The 17,898-nt window shown below is 37.9% G+C and overlaps 1 protein-coding gene across 5 annotated transcripts in view; it reads right to left on the reverse strand.

The window, feature by feature from the left end:
- The window catches only part of FGD4 (FYVE, RhoGEF and PH domain containing 4), a 239,094-nt gene that overhangs the window by 61,653 nt on the left and 159,543 nt on the right, over positions 1 to 17,898 (reverse strand). For all 5 annotated transcript variants that reach the window (XM_042247278.1, XM_012175045.3, XM_060413212.1 and 2 more), the window contains 3 exons: positions 17,235 to 17,387; positions 9,333 to 9,513; positions 3,872 to 4,376 (listed from right to left, as the gene is read on the reverse strand). In XM_042247278.1, the coding sequence (XP_042103212.1) occupies positions 3,872 to 4,376; positions 9,333 to 9,513; positions 17,235 to 17,387 (839 nt within the window). The remainder of the gene's footprint in view (positions 1 to 3,871; positions 4,377 to 9,332; positions 9,514 to 17,234; positions 17,388 to 17,898) is intronic.

Below are 17,898 nucleotides of genomic sequence, written 5' to 3' on the forward strand. Positions count from 1 at the left end.
ATGTGTCATGCCAAACAAAAATTATAATACTATTGTTATCCCCAATGCCTTCAAGTACTCATGCCTACGAGGGCACATGCATATATTCTAAAACAGTCCCTAACCCTTATCTTTCCTGTAACTTATGGGCTTAGTATGTTTTCTTATAATAAAACCTTTCTTTTAGTAGATTTCAATCTTGTAATCTGCTATAATATATGGTTAATCCTAATTTAAAGACACTATTAACACTTTGAGTTTGAAAGCTAAAGGTATCATAAGGTACTAAAATTTTACTTTGACTCTGAGGTTTTTAAAAGAAATATCTGCTTACTTAGAGGTGTCTGTTTATATCTAGATCACTGGTGCAAAATGTTTAAACACTGGAAAAGCGTTGCTTTCCTCGGTATAGTAGAGTCAATAGTTTCAATGAGGAAGGGATTATTTTTTTACAAGATAAAAATCACAGGATTCTATATTCACCACTGAAAGTGACTCTTGATCAAAATACATCAGACAATCAGTGAGAGTTACACAGAGACTATTTTTCAAGTCAGTTCAGTTCAGTTCAGTTCAGTCGCTCAGTCGTGTCCGACTCTCTGCGACCCCATGCTTTGGAAGGAATGATGCTAAAGCTGAAGCTCCAGTACTTTGGCCACCTTATGTGAAGAGTTCAAGTCAGTACTCAATTATTAATAATGATTGTTTAAGATACATTTTGGACTTCCCTGGTGGCTCACATGGTAAAGCATCTGTCTACAATGCGGGAGACCTGGGTTCAATCCCTGGGTTGGGAAGATCCCCTGGAGAAGATACATTTTAATACGTATCTACTTTCCTGAAACTTAAGAAGACTATTCTGATGTAAATCTCTACATCCAGTTATATACAGACTGAAGTAATTTTTTTTTCAGTTCTCTGCATAGTGAAACTCAAAAACTCCATGATGTCTTAGAAGCTTAACATATTAGATAATCTTTAAGAAACAACTGACATTCTGGAAAGCTATGCTAATGAGAGAATATACCTACATACAATAGCACAGAATTATTATATTATCATCACTAAAGAGAGCCTTAAGATCAGACTCAAAGAGGGGATAGAGGTATAACTGATTCAATTTGCTGTACAGCAGACACGAACACTTCCCAGGTGTGCCAGTGGGAAAGAATGCATCTGCCAATGTAGGAGACACGAGAGACGTGGGTTTAATCCCTGGTTCAGGAAGATGCCCTGGAAAAGGAAATGGCAACCCACCTCAGTATTCTTGCCTGGAGAATCTCACGGACAGAGGAGCCTGGCAGGCTACGGTCCATGGGGTTGCAGAGTCAGATATGACAGAAACAACTTATTGTTAGAATCAGGAATGAACACAACCTTGTAAAGCCACTATGTGCTTAGTTGCTCAGTCGTGTCTGACTCTTTGTGACCCCATGGGCTGTAGCCTGCCAGTCTCCTCTGTCCATGGGGATCCTCCAGGCAAGAATACTGGAGTGGCTTGCCATGCCATTCTCCAGGAAAGCAATGATACTTCAATTAAAAAAAAAAAAATTCCTGGTTCCAATTGTTTGGTCCATAATACACTACTAACCAAAACACTTTTTAATTTTACTTTTAAAATTGTACTAAAATACACGTAACATAAAATGTATCCTCCTAACACTGCTAACATTTATCTTTGCATTTTGGAACAAGGAAAGGCAATGTAACAAGCACTAGAGCAACAAAGGAGAACACATGGTCACCATGTAGAAATTAAATCCTAATAGCCCTTTTTAGATGGGGGACTCATGTAGTATTTGGATCAATAGCTCTGAAGAGAAAATTTAATGTTTCTTCCTATATATGGCATGTGCCAACTATTGCTTAAATGCCCATTAGGAGAAAGATCAGCTGTACATGTTTCACTAATGTAATAGGAAGCCCTATTAAGTCTCTCCCAAACCATGTAAGAAACATCTATGAAAATGTATATATACATAATAATACATGACAGGGGGAAAAAAGTAGTATCCAGCAATCACAGACATCATCACCAATTAAAATATTTCCTTTAATAAAAACAGTTCTTGCTGTTTTGCTGATACTTTCTGGTGGCACCATCCCAACTGTAAAATGACAGATTGAGCCTTGAGTTCTTTGGTTCTAAAATTCTCTTCCATTCAAAGTAATTTAAGCACAGAGACACTAAAAGCTACTACTATACTGAGATGTAAAGAGATTCACTTTGTATGGTCCTGTTTCTTTAATGTTTCAGATATTGTTACCAAGGATGACTCACCTTCTCCCACCCACTTCCTTATTTAAACTTTCTCTGATTCAGAGTCAGCATTTAAAATTAAACCTCTAGCATTTTGCCTATTTGTGACATTTTTCAGGGTCACTGTGAATTGAACTATAAGACAGATTTCACTTTAAAGTTCTGAACACATCAATCAATCATCTTTACTCTAATATTTTAGTATCAGTCTTTTTGAATTTTTGCCTATGGTAATGCCACTTAAGACACTGCTGCTGCTAAGTCACTTCAGTCATGTCCAACTCTGTGTGACCCCATAGACGGAAGCCCACCAGGCTCCCCCGTCCCTGGGACTCTCCAGGCAAGAACACTGGAGTGGGTTGCCATTTCCTTCTCCAATGCATGAAAGTGAAAAGTGAAAGTGAAGTCACTCAATCGTATCTGACTTGTAGCGACCCCCACGGACTGCAGCCTACCAGGCTCCTCCGTCCATGGGATTTTCCAGGCAAAAGTACTGGAGTGGGGTGCCACTGCCTTCTCCGACTTAAGACACAGTATCATAAAAAATAATTCTAAACAGATTTAGGACTTGGATTTGTCATTTACAAATTTTCCTATAATTGTCCAATTTTTAATTCTCAACTCTCCTACCCAGATTATTATTTATAATCAATAAGACAGACTAAACAATGGAAACCTTTTTTCCTTGTCTTCAGAATTATAAACAACTCTCTACTCCAGGAAGCTCTATAATAATGCTGATATGGCATCTCTGATCCAAGAAATTCCAAATGGAATTGGAATTTCAAATTCTGAATTCTCAATATGTAGAAGCCGTATTTATTGATCTTCCCAAAGCACTAAACTGACACAAATAAAGAATACAAGTGCAGTGGTCTTATTACTGAAGTTGTATAAAAGTTTCTGCTGTAGTACAGGTAGGTTATGAATATTATTTCATCAGCAAATCAGCCCTTTATTAGCTTAGAAATGCCACTCAGGTGGTTTATCAAACTGCTGCTCTGTTTAGAAAGGAAGTGAACTACTAGTTTGCCACAGTCCCACCTCTCTTTAGCCTATCACTCATGGCTGCTGCATTCAGTGACATTTACTGCAATTAGGCATTTATGCTTGTGACTTCTTGAATCAGGACACAATATTGGCTTGAGAGTCAAGGCACAAGGTGTCTGGGCTTTTACTGTGAGTCTGGAACATTAGCTAAGCTTCCCAGGACTATTTTTTCTCCTATAAATGAACGACTGAACTAAGATGATTTTTAGGATTAAATAATTTCCTGTTACTCAGACCATAAATATTAGGGATGCAGCCCTGTGTTTATTATTAGGGATGCCCATATGTTTATGGGGAGCAATTTCTGATGTAAATATAAACACTATGTTTGTGGTTTTCCTATATCAAAGTTTTTACACTGTTCTGAATCTTGAAATCATAATAGAGAGACCAACAAAAATCATATAGAAGAAAAAGTGAAGAGTCTCCTCAGAGAATAGGGGAATCATGCATCAGCAGCTACAGCTTGAAAACTGCTGAACTGGTGGTGAGGGTGATCAGACTTATTCATCACATAAGTGCTATAAAATAGAGTTCAAACCGTAGTGGAATAGTTAGTGCTTCCTCCTACTTATGCTTTACCTTCATCTCATGGTGCTGGTCCAGCTGTTCCAGTTCTAGAGGGCTTTCTTCACCTTCCCTCTCTTGTACCTTGGCTTCTGTGTCTGTCCTTTCCTCTTCCAGGGGGAGCACAGGGCTGGCAAGTAAAGTCCTGCAGCTACTGTCAGAAGCATCTTCGTGACAGCTATTTGTTGTGGGTGATGCAGGGCCTGTGGTTGTTTCTTGTTTTTCTCCATTCACTAAGCTTGTATTGGGCAAGGGTTCAGAAGTTTGAATAGGAGTATCTGGGCTAAGAGTGGCCGCCTTGTCCTCCTCACATTCCGCCTGGTTTTGTGCTGCTACCATACCATTAGCCATACAAGTCTGTTCACCCTGAGATTGATCTGTACCATTTCCCTGCTTCTGTGGTGAGTGCTGGGAGAGTTTCTGCTGAGGTGTGGCTGTCAATCCATGCCTTTCTGGGGTTCTAGGAGCATTTAGGTTCACAGCAGAATCTTTTTTCAAATCGCTGTAATTTGATAAAGTGCTAAAAGATAAAACACAAAGGAAGTATGAAAATGCTGGCACAGACAAGTTCTAGAATAAAAACAAATTTATTCCAGTTGTTTAGGGACATTTACTGAAGATATCCGCCCCCCCACCCTTGGTTTTAGAAACTTGGATAAAAAGTGGTAGAGTAGCTCTCAGTTGTTCAGGATGTTATCTACACTCAAATAAACATTTACATAAAGATGATAAGCCTGAGCTTTACCTATAGGTGTGGAAACATTTCCTTGGGTTGTTTTTTAACATAGTTGATTAGTAAAGACTTAGATGTGAGAAATATATTTAATAAGGCCACCTTATCCCAAGATTTTTACTTTCTTAACATTTTAAAGACAAGTATAGTCAGCCCTCAATTAATGAACAGGTTAGAAACCAAAGATTATTTGTCTCTGGAAAGCAGATACATTTCTCAAAAACCTTACTGCACATGTTGCCACAGCATCCTAACTGGTCTTTCTGCTTCCACAGAGATGCCCTCCAGTCCCAGGTAGGTCACAGAAGTCAAACTGTGAGTGAGGGCTTCCCCGAACACTTGAAGGTAAATCTGGCATCTTAATCACGGCATACAAGATTCTGTATATCCTAGCCCCTACTGGCTCTGGCCTCATTAAATTCTGTTCTTGTTTCACTCGCTGTGCTCTTATTATATTAGTCACTTTGCTGTTCCCATACGCAATAAGCAAATGTGCATATCTAAGCTGTAATTCTCTCTGCCCAGGACAGTCTTCCCCAAGTCAGTAGTGTGGTTTGCTCCTTCCCATTATTCATGTTTCTGCTCAGATGTCACCTCAAAGAGGCTTAAGTTTAACTGCCAGTATATAGAAATGCTTCTGTGGAAATACTAATGTAATACTTTATCTAGGATTCCAGGAAGGAAAAATATAAAATTCTGGACTTCAGTCTTGAAGAGATTCTTATAACCTAGTGAGGAGAAAAAATTAAAACAGACTAATACTCTGTGATGGTACAAATGTACCCATCTTGTTCTCTGCTTTATTCCCATCTCTTAGCATAGCACTTGGTATACGACAATGCTCAATAAAAAGTGGAGGAACAACAGAATCACTAATTGTGATGATGATCATAACAGTAATTCAATAACACCAACTAACTTTTATTAAGTGCCAGAAACCACATTAGGCCCTTTACATAGATTATCTTGTTCCACATCATAAATAATTCCAAAGTAGGGACCCCACAATACAGGCTTAGAAACCTAGATAATGTGGCCAATGTAATGTGGCTAACAAATAGTAAGAGAGCAGTCAGAGAAGACAAAAAAACATAGTGAGGTTTACTATCACAAGAAGGGAAGGAAAAATTTGGTAGGGGGTAAACGTCTTATAAAATTTGGAGGTTGTCCATAGACTTAGAAAACAAACCTATGGTTGCTGGGGGGAAGGGATAGTTAGGGATTTGGGGAAGGTCATGTACACACTGCTATATTTAAAATGGATAACCAACAAAGACCTATAGTACAGCACATGAAACTCTGCTCAATGTTATGTACCAGCCTGGATGGGAGTAGGGTTTGGGGGAGAGTGGATACATATATATACATGGCTGAGGTACTCCGCTGTTCATGTGAAACTATCACAACATTGCTCATCGGCTATACCATAATATGAAATATTTTTGGTGTTAAAAAAAAAAAGTTGGAGGTTGCTAGTATAAGTAAATGTGACATCTTCCACTACTGATGTCTGCCTTCTAGGAGCATATTCCTTAGGCCTAACTGAAAATGCTGGTTTAAAACTAAACATTCAAAAACCTGAGCTCATGGGATCCAGTCGCATCACTTCATGGCAAATAGATGGGGAAACAATAGAAACTGAAAGACTTTATTTTCTTGGGCTCCAAAATCACCGCAAATGGTGACAGCAGCCATGAAGTAAAAAGATGCTTGCTCCTTGGAAGAAAAGCTATGACAAACCTAGACAGCATGTTAAAAAGCAGAGACATTACTTTGTCAATAAAGGTCCGTATATTCAAAGCTATCGTTTTTCCAGTAGCCATGTACAGATGTGCTAGTTGGACCATAAAAAAGGCTGAGTGCAAAAGGACTGATGTTTTTGAACTGTGGTGTTGGAGAAGACTCTTGAGAGTCCCTTGGACTGCAAGGAGATCAAACCAGTCAACCCTAAAGGAAATCAGTCCTGAATATTTGTTAGAAGGACTGATGCTGAAGCTGCAATACTTTGGCTACCTGATGCGAAGAGTTGATTCATTAAAAAAGGCCCTGACACTGAGAAGGATTGAAGGCAGGAGAAGGGGATGACAGAGGACGAGATGGTTGGATGGCATCACCGACTCAATGGACATGAGTTTGAACAAGCTCTGGGAGCTGGTGATGGACAGGGAAGCCTGGCGTGTTGCAGTCCATGGGGTCGCAAAGAGTCAGAAACAACTGATGAACAACAAATTTCACCAAACGCCCTTCAAGATATAAATCATACTGTCCTTTACCTGGACACATTAGTGTCCAGCAACAAAAGGAAAGATCCTCAGAAGATTCTCCAAACCAAACTCTGGACTTACTTAGGAATTTTGGAAAGGACTACTGTGAACAAGAAGCAAGGATCTCCTGTAATAAGTGACATCCAGAGGATATGCATGGGAGAGCCGGGTAGGATAAGGTGGGGAGGGAAGCCACACTACAGGTACATGAACCTCACTCAACAAGAAATAAAAACTTCCCATTCAAGTCCTATAGACATAATGCAACAGAAACCCCTTCAGATACTTTTCAGGGCCTGTTCCTATGGGTAATACTTCATTAAAAACATATAATTTTTTTTTTGTACTGGCAGTGGATTTCTGCGACAAGTACATCCCTTCACCAGATTGACCCAAATGCTCACATTACAGCCTACCTGCTCTTAGAACAATCTTGCTTAAAATGTCATACATTATAGCATATCTTTCCTTAGAGCCAACCTTCAAGCTTTTCATCAAAAAAAGGCTTTGAATCTGTTAACTGTAAAAGAAAACTATTTGGAAGAATATATTGAAAAAATAACCAATATGGAAAAACTGCACTTTTTGTGTATGGAGAGAAATAATACTGGGTTACCAAAATAGTGAGGAGTATTGACTGATTTGGGGCTTCCCAAAGTTATACCCAAATCTGAGGATACAGGCTCTGGCATGTAATATGAATAGGGGTTGGGGCCCATCCCCCCCCTTTTATTATGAAGTCATTGGACATGGACCTGGAAATCTGCAAACATGAGGCACATCACTTTGTGCTACAGAATCAACCTGCCACAGAAAACAACCTTTTCTAGTAAAGATTACTATAATTTAAGATAGCAAAGGTATTAAAAATCCTACCTCAGAGAGTGAAATGTTGAAATGTAAATATTATGACAAGATTATGACATAACTGATCAAGAGCGAAAAAATTAAGACAGGCTTCTGAATTACTTTTCTCCAGAATTTGTTACTAAATATAGTCTCACAAATGAAGGACATTGCAGTTTTGCATTTGGTCATAATTTCTAGAAGCTGTTGAAAGTATTTTCAAGCTATGATTCACTACATAAATAAAAATGTGTCCTGCAAATAAAAAACGAAATCATCTAATGGATTACCATTCCCAAATATTACACTAGAATAAGTGGAAATATTTGGCTTCAAGGATGAAAGTGAAGTTTAATATATTGTTTAATTATATATAGACTTTTGACATATAATAAAATCTTTCTGATAAATTAAAAAAAATTCTATTTAAGTCAGTGATGGGAATTCTAAGAAAAAACCACTGAGGGTCATATAAGCAGAAAAGTAACTTATGTGAGTTTGTTTTTATCTTTAATTGAGAAACATACATTTAGCTGCTTTTTTTAAACAGAGCTAAAGAATAAAAAATTATATCTAATAAATACACACAGAGATTTAACATAAATTTTGCTACTGCCAGTATCTCTTCACGAACCTAGAACAGTATAGGGGTATGGGGAGAGGGAAAACAGGCTGAATGGATACAGATCTATACTAAATAAAATGGAATAGAAAGAAAAGATGGGACAGGCCCATAGAAGTTCATTCAAGCATACAAATGAGAAACAGACAGATATAACTTCCTGCCCTTCCAACCCAGATATCCAGTGACCAATGGAATGACCGACCACAAGAAGCAACAACACATGGAATGACGTACACAGACACAGAGGAAGCAAGGTGTACACAGTGCATGATGCCATGAGAAGGCTGGGGCAGAAAGCACTGCACGCAAATAAATATGATAAATGACAATTCATGTAGGGAAGACTGTTGTTCAGTCGCTAAGTTGTGTTCGACTCTTTGCAAACACATGGATTATAGCATGCCAGGCTCCTCTGTCCCCTTCAGGGATCACAGCTTTGTTATAGCGAAGGGGCTTGTGTAACTCAGTGAAGCTATAAGTAAGTAAGTAAGTAAAGTCACTCAGTCGTGTCCGACTCTTTGTGACCCCGTGGACTGCAGCCCACCAGGCTCCTCAGTCCATGGGATTCTCCAGGCAAGAATACTGGAGTGGGTTGCCATTTCCTTCTCCAGGGGATCTTCCCAACCCAGGGATTGAACCCAGGTCTCCTGCATTGGAGGCAGACGCTTTAACCTATGAGCCACTGGGGAAGCCCAATGAAGCTATGAGCTATGCCATACAGGGCAACCCAAGACAGACAGGTCATAGTGAAGAATTCTGACAATTTACACTGGAGAAGGAAATGGCAACCCACTTCAGTATTATCTGGAGAACCCCATGGACAGTATGAAAAGACAGAAAGGGCAAGATTAGCATTTTAAAAATTCACTCTTTCTAAAGGCCTACCACATCTAATGGAATAAAAAACTTTATATTTTTATTTTTAAATCTACATCTCTATCATACATTTTTTTCAAAAATCAGCTTTAGTCTCCCCTCAGCCTTCTCCCATTGTAAGTTAGCTCTTACCTGCCTCCTTCAAAGCGACTGATGAGATCTGATATCTTACTGGGTTTTTCCTTTGAGACACAAGCAGAGGCAGGTTTAACTTCCTCCATCCTTGGTTTTGCACTAGATAAAGCTTTATGCCTAGGAGTTTGGTGTATACTGGTCGAAGGTAAATTCTGCAGGTGTAGTGGCTTTGGAGGCACTGTAGAAAAAGAATTCATAGAATTCAGTATTTCACTGATATTTGTTCCTAAGCAAAAAATCCTAGTGTTCTTGGTGCAAAAATCTTTACCATTACCAAATCTTTGTTAAGAGATCTGTAAAATTTGGGCTGAACCTTAACCAAGATACCTTTATCTATCTTGGACACTTGTTCTGTGTCCTGTAGATGCCCAATATCCAAGATTCAAGAGGTTATTTTAAGTGATTTTAAAATATGGCTTTAGTAAACATCTATGGATCTACATATGACTAAGGCATTCCAAACTCTACTAGAGATGACATAGCAGTTTTTTATCTAAACAGAGAAAGTTCTAAATTTGAAATGAATTCCAAATATACATTGCTTGCTATAAAAGAGATTTTCTAATAATTAGAGTGATAAAAGATATATTAAAATCCAGAGGTAGTAGGTTAGACATAAAGCCAACAAAAAAAACACAACAAATGATATCAATATAATGTTGCATTACTTAGAGCATCTTCTCAGTTAAGAAAAGCACTGTATCTCATTTGATCTTAGATGAATTTTTTTCTTTACAGACCTCTGAGATAGATCATTATTTGCCTCCTATGTCTATGAAGGCTTAGAGAGCTTAAGTGATTATTGGTCTGGGGTAACAAGCCTGATGAGATTTTATAACTGGCACCCAGACTCTAGCTTCTTCCATCATTAGCACTGCTTCTCATCATAAATCTGCAAAAGGTGGTTACAGAACTTAGACTGCTACATTAATAGTTGCCTAGCATTAATACACCACATATAATTTGCTTACTAATAAGTCTTCCACTCAACAGAATATGAACAGATCATTTCCAAAATACTAAAATCTACAGGTTTTCTCTAATAGATGAGAAATTCTGTATCTGAGAAAACATAATATGCCATAAATGCTTAATCAGTACAAGAATTACTTCAATTCTGAAAACTAGTACAGTATTATTTTTCTCTTCAATTAACATTCTGGGTAAAATAATATATAACATATATGTTTCAATAAATCAAATAGAGTCATCTCCATTTTTTTTTTAATCCTTTTCCTAACTTCCTGAAAATGGGTGGAGAATCATGTCTTCTTCTAACTACATGCCCCTTTTCTTGGAGCTGGTTACCCTGGTTTTCAGTAATCTTATTTCTTTTATAAACTCAGCAAGCTGACAGCTGTCTGATGCTTACTGGCCTAGATTTCATCATTTCTGTTTCAGTAATCAATCCTTACAGAGAGGAGGGAAAACATATATATAACACAATGTGCTATAGGTATAACAATCTACCTCTTTCTCTGTCAACACAAACAAGGAAAAATTTCCAATGAAAAAAATGACATGCTTCTTTTTATGAAAATGATACCATTTTCTAAGATATAATAATATTTTGGGGTGGAAAGAATAGTATAGTAACCATTGAGAAGGAAGGGGCCTAAGCAAGTGTGATATTGGTTCATTTTAAGGAAAATTTTTCTGTGTAGAAAAAATATAAACCAAAATAGTAAACCAGGACAATATTCCACCTCCCCACCAAATAGTTTCAACATAGTAATGGTGACTGCAGCCATAAAATTAAAAGACGCTTACTCCTTGGAAGAGAAGTTATGACCAACCTAGATAGCATATTCAAAAGCAGAGACATTACTTTGCCGACTAAGGTCGGTCTAGTCAAGGCTATGTTTTCTCCTGTGGTCATGTATGGATGTGAGAGTTGGACTGTGAAGAAGGCTGAGCACCGAAGAATTGATGCTTTTGAATTGTGGTTTTGGAGAAGACTCTTGAGAGTCCCTTGGACTGCAAGGAGATCCAACCAGTCCATTCTGAAGGAGATCAACCCTGGGATTTCTTTGGAGGGACTGATGCTGAAGCTGAAACTCCAGTACTTTGGCCACCTCATGTGAAGAGTTGACTCATTGGAAAAGACTCTGATGCTGGGAGGGATTGGGGGCAGGAGGAGAAAGGGACGACCGGGGATGAGATGGCTGGATGGCATCACGGAGTCGATGGACATGAGTCTGGGTGAACTCCGGGAGTTGGTGATGCACAGGGAGGCCTGGCGTGCTGCGATTCATGGGGTCGCAAAGAGTTGGGCACGACTGAGCGACTGAACTGAACTGAACTGAATAATTTCAGTACTCCTAACTAGAATATGCAAAGGAGGAAGTGAATGTGTTCTTTATCATTCTGTGTCTAAAGAATTATAAAATAACTCTTTCATCTATGGTTTACTCAGTGAACATACCTTCTTTGATACTTGTTGTTTAGTTGCTAACTCGTGTCTAACTCTTTGTGATCCCATGAACGGCAGTATGCCAGGCTTCCCTGTCTTCCACTATCTCCCAGGGCAAGCTCAAATTCATGTCCATTGAGTCAGTGATGACATCCAATCATCTCAACCTCTGCCTACCTACTTCTTCTCTTGCCCTCAATCTTTCCCAGCATCAGGGTGTCTTCCAATGAGTTAGCTCTTCAGATCAGATGGCCAAAATATTAGAGCGTCAGCATTAGTCTTTTCAATGAATATTCAAGGCTGAATTACTTTAAGGTTGACTGGTTTGATCTCCTTTCTCTCCAAGGGACTCTCAAGAGTCTTCTCCAGCACCACAATTCGAATGCATCAACTCTTCAGTGCTCAGCCTTCTTCATCGTCCAATTCTCATATCCATAGGTGACTACTGGAAAAACCATAGCTTTGACTGTAGAGTGTTATCTCTGCTTTTCAACACACTGTCTATGTTTGTCATAGCTTTTCTTCCAAGGAGCAAGCATCTTTTATTTTTGTGGCTGCAGTCACTATCTGCAGTGATTTTGGAGCCCAAGTAAAGAAAATCTGTCACTGTTTCCATTTTCCTCCCATCTATTTGCCATGAAGTGATGGAACTGGATGTGATGATCTTCGTTTTTTGAATGTTTAGCTTCAAGTCAGCCTTTTCACTTTCCTCTTTCACCTTCATCAAGAGGCTGTTTAGTTCATCTTTACTTTCTGCCAATAGACTGGTATCATCTGCACATAGGTTATTGATATTTCTCCAGGCAATCATGATCCCAGCTTGTGAGTCTTCCGGCCAGGCCTTTTGGATGATGTACTCTGCATATAAGTTAAATAAGCAGGGTAACAATACATAGCCTTGTCCTACTGTATATTTACTGATTTTGAACCAGTCCATTTTTCCATGTCTGGTTCTAACTATCCCTTCTTGTCCTGAATACAGGTTTCTCAGGAGACAGCTAAGGTAGTCTGGTATTCCTAACTCTTTAAGGATTTTCCACAGTTCACTGTGATCTACACAGTCAAAAGCTTTAAGTAGTCGATAAAATAGCAGTAGATGCTTTTTTGGAATTCCCTTGCTTTTTCTAGGATACAACGGACATTGGCAATTTGATCTCTGGTTCCTCTGCCTTTTCTAAATCTAGTTTGTACACCTGGATGTTGTTGGTTCATGTACTATTAAAGGCTAGTTTGAAGGATTTTAAGCATTACTTTGCTAGCATGTGAAATGAGCTCAACTGTATGCAAGTTTTATATAACTAACAACTACAGAATTGGTTAAGCAATGTTTGGAGAGATCAGTTGTCTAGTCAAGGACATGGCAATGACATGCTGACTTTGAGGTCTCTCATTGATGATAAGTAAAATGGGCTCCATTAGAGTTAATTGTACAGATACTAAATAGAACAAAAAATTTTAATTATTAAAAATTTCCAAATATGCAAAATAATTAGAGAATGAAAAAGAAAGTATTTGCCACTCTCAACTGAAAGAAAAATATACAACAGAAAAGTTGTGAGTTAAGTTTTATTCAGGGACCTTACTGAGGACTATAGCAGGGAGACAGCCTCTCAGTTAGATCTGAAGAACTGCTCCAAAGAGTTAAGGAAGGGGCCAAGATAAATATGAGCTTTTTTTTTGCTGGGAAAAATATGTAGTCAAGCACAAAAAGATTACTACTAATCGCAAAGAGTCAGACACGACTGAGCGACTGAACTGAACTGAACTGAATCACAAAGAACAGAAAGATACCTTAAGGTAACGAATTTTCCTCTGGGAACACATTTAGTGGGATATTAGCTTGATCCCTGTAGAACTGGAATGGCAGGTAACATTTTTTTTTCCTTTATACCAGTTTAAATTTGCAGATTACCAGTAGGTTTCTATTACTCTTATTTTACTTACTATGAAAAACAGCTGGCTATGTATTAATACATTATAAATTTATAACATACGTTAAGAATGAAGCATTATATATAGAATTCAGCATTATACACAGAATGCTTTACTTTAGAAGCAGATGGAACTACTCAATTGAATAAATCAAATTATTTACTTAAATTATTGAAACAACAATGTGACTTTCAAAGATGAAAAATTTTTAAACATTAAGGTTTAATGATTGAGAAGGGACAGTATGTGGGCTTTATCAAAATAATTAACTATGTAGAATGTTGTGGATCAAAGTTCCTAAGAGAAAAACTAAGACTATCTTTAACTGCTAAGGAAATTCTTTTGAGTTATGTCTAGCATGGCAGAAAACAGGCCAATATTAGAAGTGGTGAACAAGAAAGACTTAGTAATTGGAGTTGCTCAGTAATTTGACTTTCTAGTAGGACTGGTATGAAGTGAATAAGCCATTGTTTCCCAAGGCCTTAGAGTATTTTCTGAGGCAAAACAACCTCTAACTATTATTACTACATAATTACTACTAATAAAAGTTGTAAATATTCTCTCCTTTTAAAAATCACCATATTAAACTGCAGCCATGATATTATTAGCACTTCACATGACAAACAAACAAATATGATTTAATTGGTGTGTGCACGCTCAGATGCACCCAACTCATTGCTACCCTATAGGCTGTAGCCTGCCAGGCTCCTCTGTCCATGGATTTTTCAGGCAAGAATACTGGAGTGGGTTGCCACTTCCTCCTCCAGTGGATCTTTCAAACCCAGGGATCGAACCTATATCTTCTGCATCTCCTGCACTGGCAGGCAGATTCTTTACCACTGAGCCACCTGGCAAGTCCAAGATTTAATTATGAGCTATTTTTAGGATCTAGATCACAGTTTCTCCAACTAATGCTATTTCAGGTCAGATCATTCTTTGTTAGTAGGGGTGGAAAAGGCTGACCTGTGTATTGTAGAATGTTGAGCAGCATCCCTATCCTCTACCTACTAGATGCCAGTAGCAAATCCCAAATGCGGCAAGCCAAAAAAAAAACGTCTCCAGATAATACCAGTGAGCACTGGGGTTGGTGCCACAGGCCTGCAAAATTATCTCCAGTTGAGAATTACTGATCTAGAATAAGAGTCTTCAACTGAAGTAAAATTACATAATGGCTCTTGAAGCCTTAGCAGCAGCATCATGCATAATTTATAAACAATTTGCCAGGAAGTGGGCATAAAGGTGTCAGTGTGATAATCTCTCAGTCTGAGCAGGAAGTCCCCACTGGTATCACCTTCATTTCTCAACCAACCTCAGTCATCCAAATGTTCTTAAGAATTTGGAGAAATTAAAAGTGGCTTCTCTCTGCTAAAGGGTGGGAAATACTATCAATCAGTCAAGTCAGTAAGATCTATATGGCAGCTGATCTGACAATATCAAGATATAGCCTCATTTTAGGACATTGGCCTCTATGTAGGGGCTTCCTAGGTGGCCCAGTGGTAAAAACTCTGCCACCAATGCAGGAGACTCAGGAGACGCTGGGTCAGTCTCTGGGTAGGGAAGACCCCCCTGAAGGAGGAAATGGTAACCCACTCCAGTATTCTTGCCTGAAAAATCCCATGGACAGAGAAGCCTGGCAGGTTGCAGTCCATCAAATCATAAAGAGTTGGTTCGGACATGACTGAGTGACATAGCACAACAGTCTCTACATGTCGTACATTCCAGGTTTTAAACAAAGAACAGCAGAAACAAAGTAAAAGAAACATGGTAATGGAGCAAGATTCACTCAGCGAGTATTACTGAAGGCCTGCTACACTGTGTGCGAGATACAGGGAACACAGTAGTGTAAAAAGCAGAAAAAAACCCAAACATGGACAAGTTAAATAGTAGACCAGTCTGTAATGAATGAGAAAAACCAAAGAAGAGATGATTAAATGTGAGATTTAAGGGGTGATAGTGGAGCTAGAAGTTTAGCTGGGGCAGGGAGCGGGTCAGGAAAGCGCCAAACAATGAGAATATTTTGGAAAAAAGTATACTCTATGTTGTTTATTTTATATCTGGAAATACTCTGTTATTATGCAAAAAATATATGTATATATAAAAATCCATATTCAAGATAGAAAGTAATCACATATGTTTAACTAGTAACACACAGACTTCAATAGAACTACAAGCAGCAAAGTCGGTGCTTTCTCCCTAAAGAGCAGGGTTATTTTGGCACACGGCAGCTCAGAAAGAACATGGCTATAATTTATCTCAATGAACTAAAAACAATGAAGTGATGCAATATATCTTTCTAAAATAGTCTTTATTAATAATTAAACTCTTGCTTTTCATCTGGGGAATTACATAAAATTACATTGCATTTACTTCTTATATTTTTTACTTTATTTGAGGTCAGCTTACAACTAATGAGCAAGATGGCATTTTGTATTGTATAAATAAAATGGCTTTAATCATGATTAGAAAAATTTCTATTTTCATATTTACAATGTTATAAAGGAATATGGTCAAAGGTTGAGGTTATAAACTCATCAATCAGTTATTCACTTGAATTTCCAATTATCTGACTTTGTTTGATAGCCTGTATCTCATACCATCACCAATATAACTAGTAGTAAGAACAATAAGAAAAATCACCTGTGATTGAGAAGACTCCATTCTAATTTCCCTTTAAAGATCTCTTTCAGAAAAATTTAAAACAAGAACAAGAAAAGAGACCAAAGAAAATACAAAAAATCCAAACAGAAATTGATTTTTTCAAAATATAGTGATTCTGAAAATGCCTAGTGTTGTTTCCTGATTGAATGTTCAGCATTTGATATAAATGAAAATACATTTGAAACAAACTAAATGTTAAGCCAGTGCAGCATAGTTTTGTGTTATACTTCAAAAGACCTTGTTCTCAATCATCAAATCAAAATTACAATTTTGTGCTTCTTAAAGTTAATTACCATTTACTAGAAGTTTACTTGTAAAATGAAATGGTTACTGAGCAAAGCATTTAAAAATTTTCATCACTAAAAATTTTCCCCTTATTGGATGCTCAATTCTTGGATGAAGGGACTCAATTTTTGTGGATGACTTTTTACCAAGAAGCCTGAAAAGCCCCAGTTTCTTAATATTGTAAAATCACATTCTAGCTAAGTATCTTAAAGCATTGTTTTAGAATGATCTGTTTCACAGACCCTCTCACATTTATAAAGTCATGACAACTTCAACAGTACTTCTAAGTACATATTAATTTGTTACATATTTACTATGCAAATGGTAAGTTAGGCTCTACAGTATGTCAAGCATAGTGCATGAAGAGATCACATTTCCATTAAGGGGACATATAAACAATTTATGAAAAGAGTCATAATAGGGAAATATAGAAGTATTTTCAGAGTAGAAACCCTGCCTGACTTTTCTCCTGAAAAAACAAATGCACCCAATTCCTCAATTTATAGCTTAAAACTCTTTTTGAGTGATCATCATTCCTTTGTGTCACTTTCTTCAATGAATAAAGCACCCAACTTGATCAAAAAAAAAAAAAAAAAATCCCAACAGCATACCTTGTGGCTTTGGACTTGCAGCTAAGTGTTTTGCTGGCGTTTTCCCATTTATTCCCTGAGCCTCTTCATCAGATGCATTCTGATCAATCAGTGTGGTTGTGCTGCTCTTCAAGCAAGGTGGAACTATAGGGATCTTTGGACAGATACTGCTGCCTGGGAGAGTTCAAAAAGAAAAGACAGGTAAATAATGATGTGGAGCATAACCATGTCTTGTGATTTAATTTCTTCTGACCCCAAACAAAAACAGTCACAGTTACAAGACTAAGCACTGAAATACTTTTCCCATGTGTGCTGGCCTTGACAGAGTTTTCCTGAGAAAGATCTCTTTCCATGTGCTTGAGAAACCTTGTAACATACACTGACAAGAGATTGCTGACTTTCACTACTACTACAACACACACACACACACACACACTCACACTCACTCTTTCTCTCTCCCATCCCTTTCCTTTCAGGGACACAGACAGGACAGAATGTAGCTGCTATGATGCAGGTGAAGGAGAAGACCAAAGGGCCTAGCACGAATCTGCTAAGAGTTCCTTTCCAAGATCCATTCATTGCCAGTCATCAAGTGGCTCAAAAGAACAAAGCAGGAAAGCACAAACATGACAGTTGACTTGAAGACTCTAGAAGAATGGCTTGATTACAAATGAAGAAATACACA

Source organism: Ovis aries, chromosome 3, assembly GCF_016772045.2.
Source record: "Ovis aries strain OAR_USU_Benz2616 breed Rambouillet chromosome 3, ARS-UI_Ramb_v3.0, whole genome shotgun sequence".
Classification (NCBI taxonomy): Eukaryota; Metazoa; Chordata; class Mammalia; order Artiodactyla; family Bovidae; genus Ovis; species Ovis aries.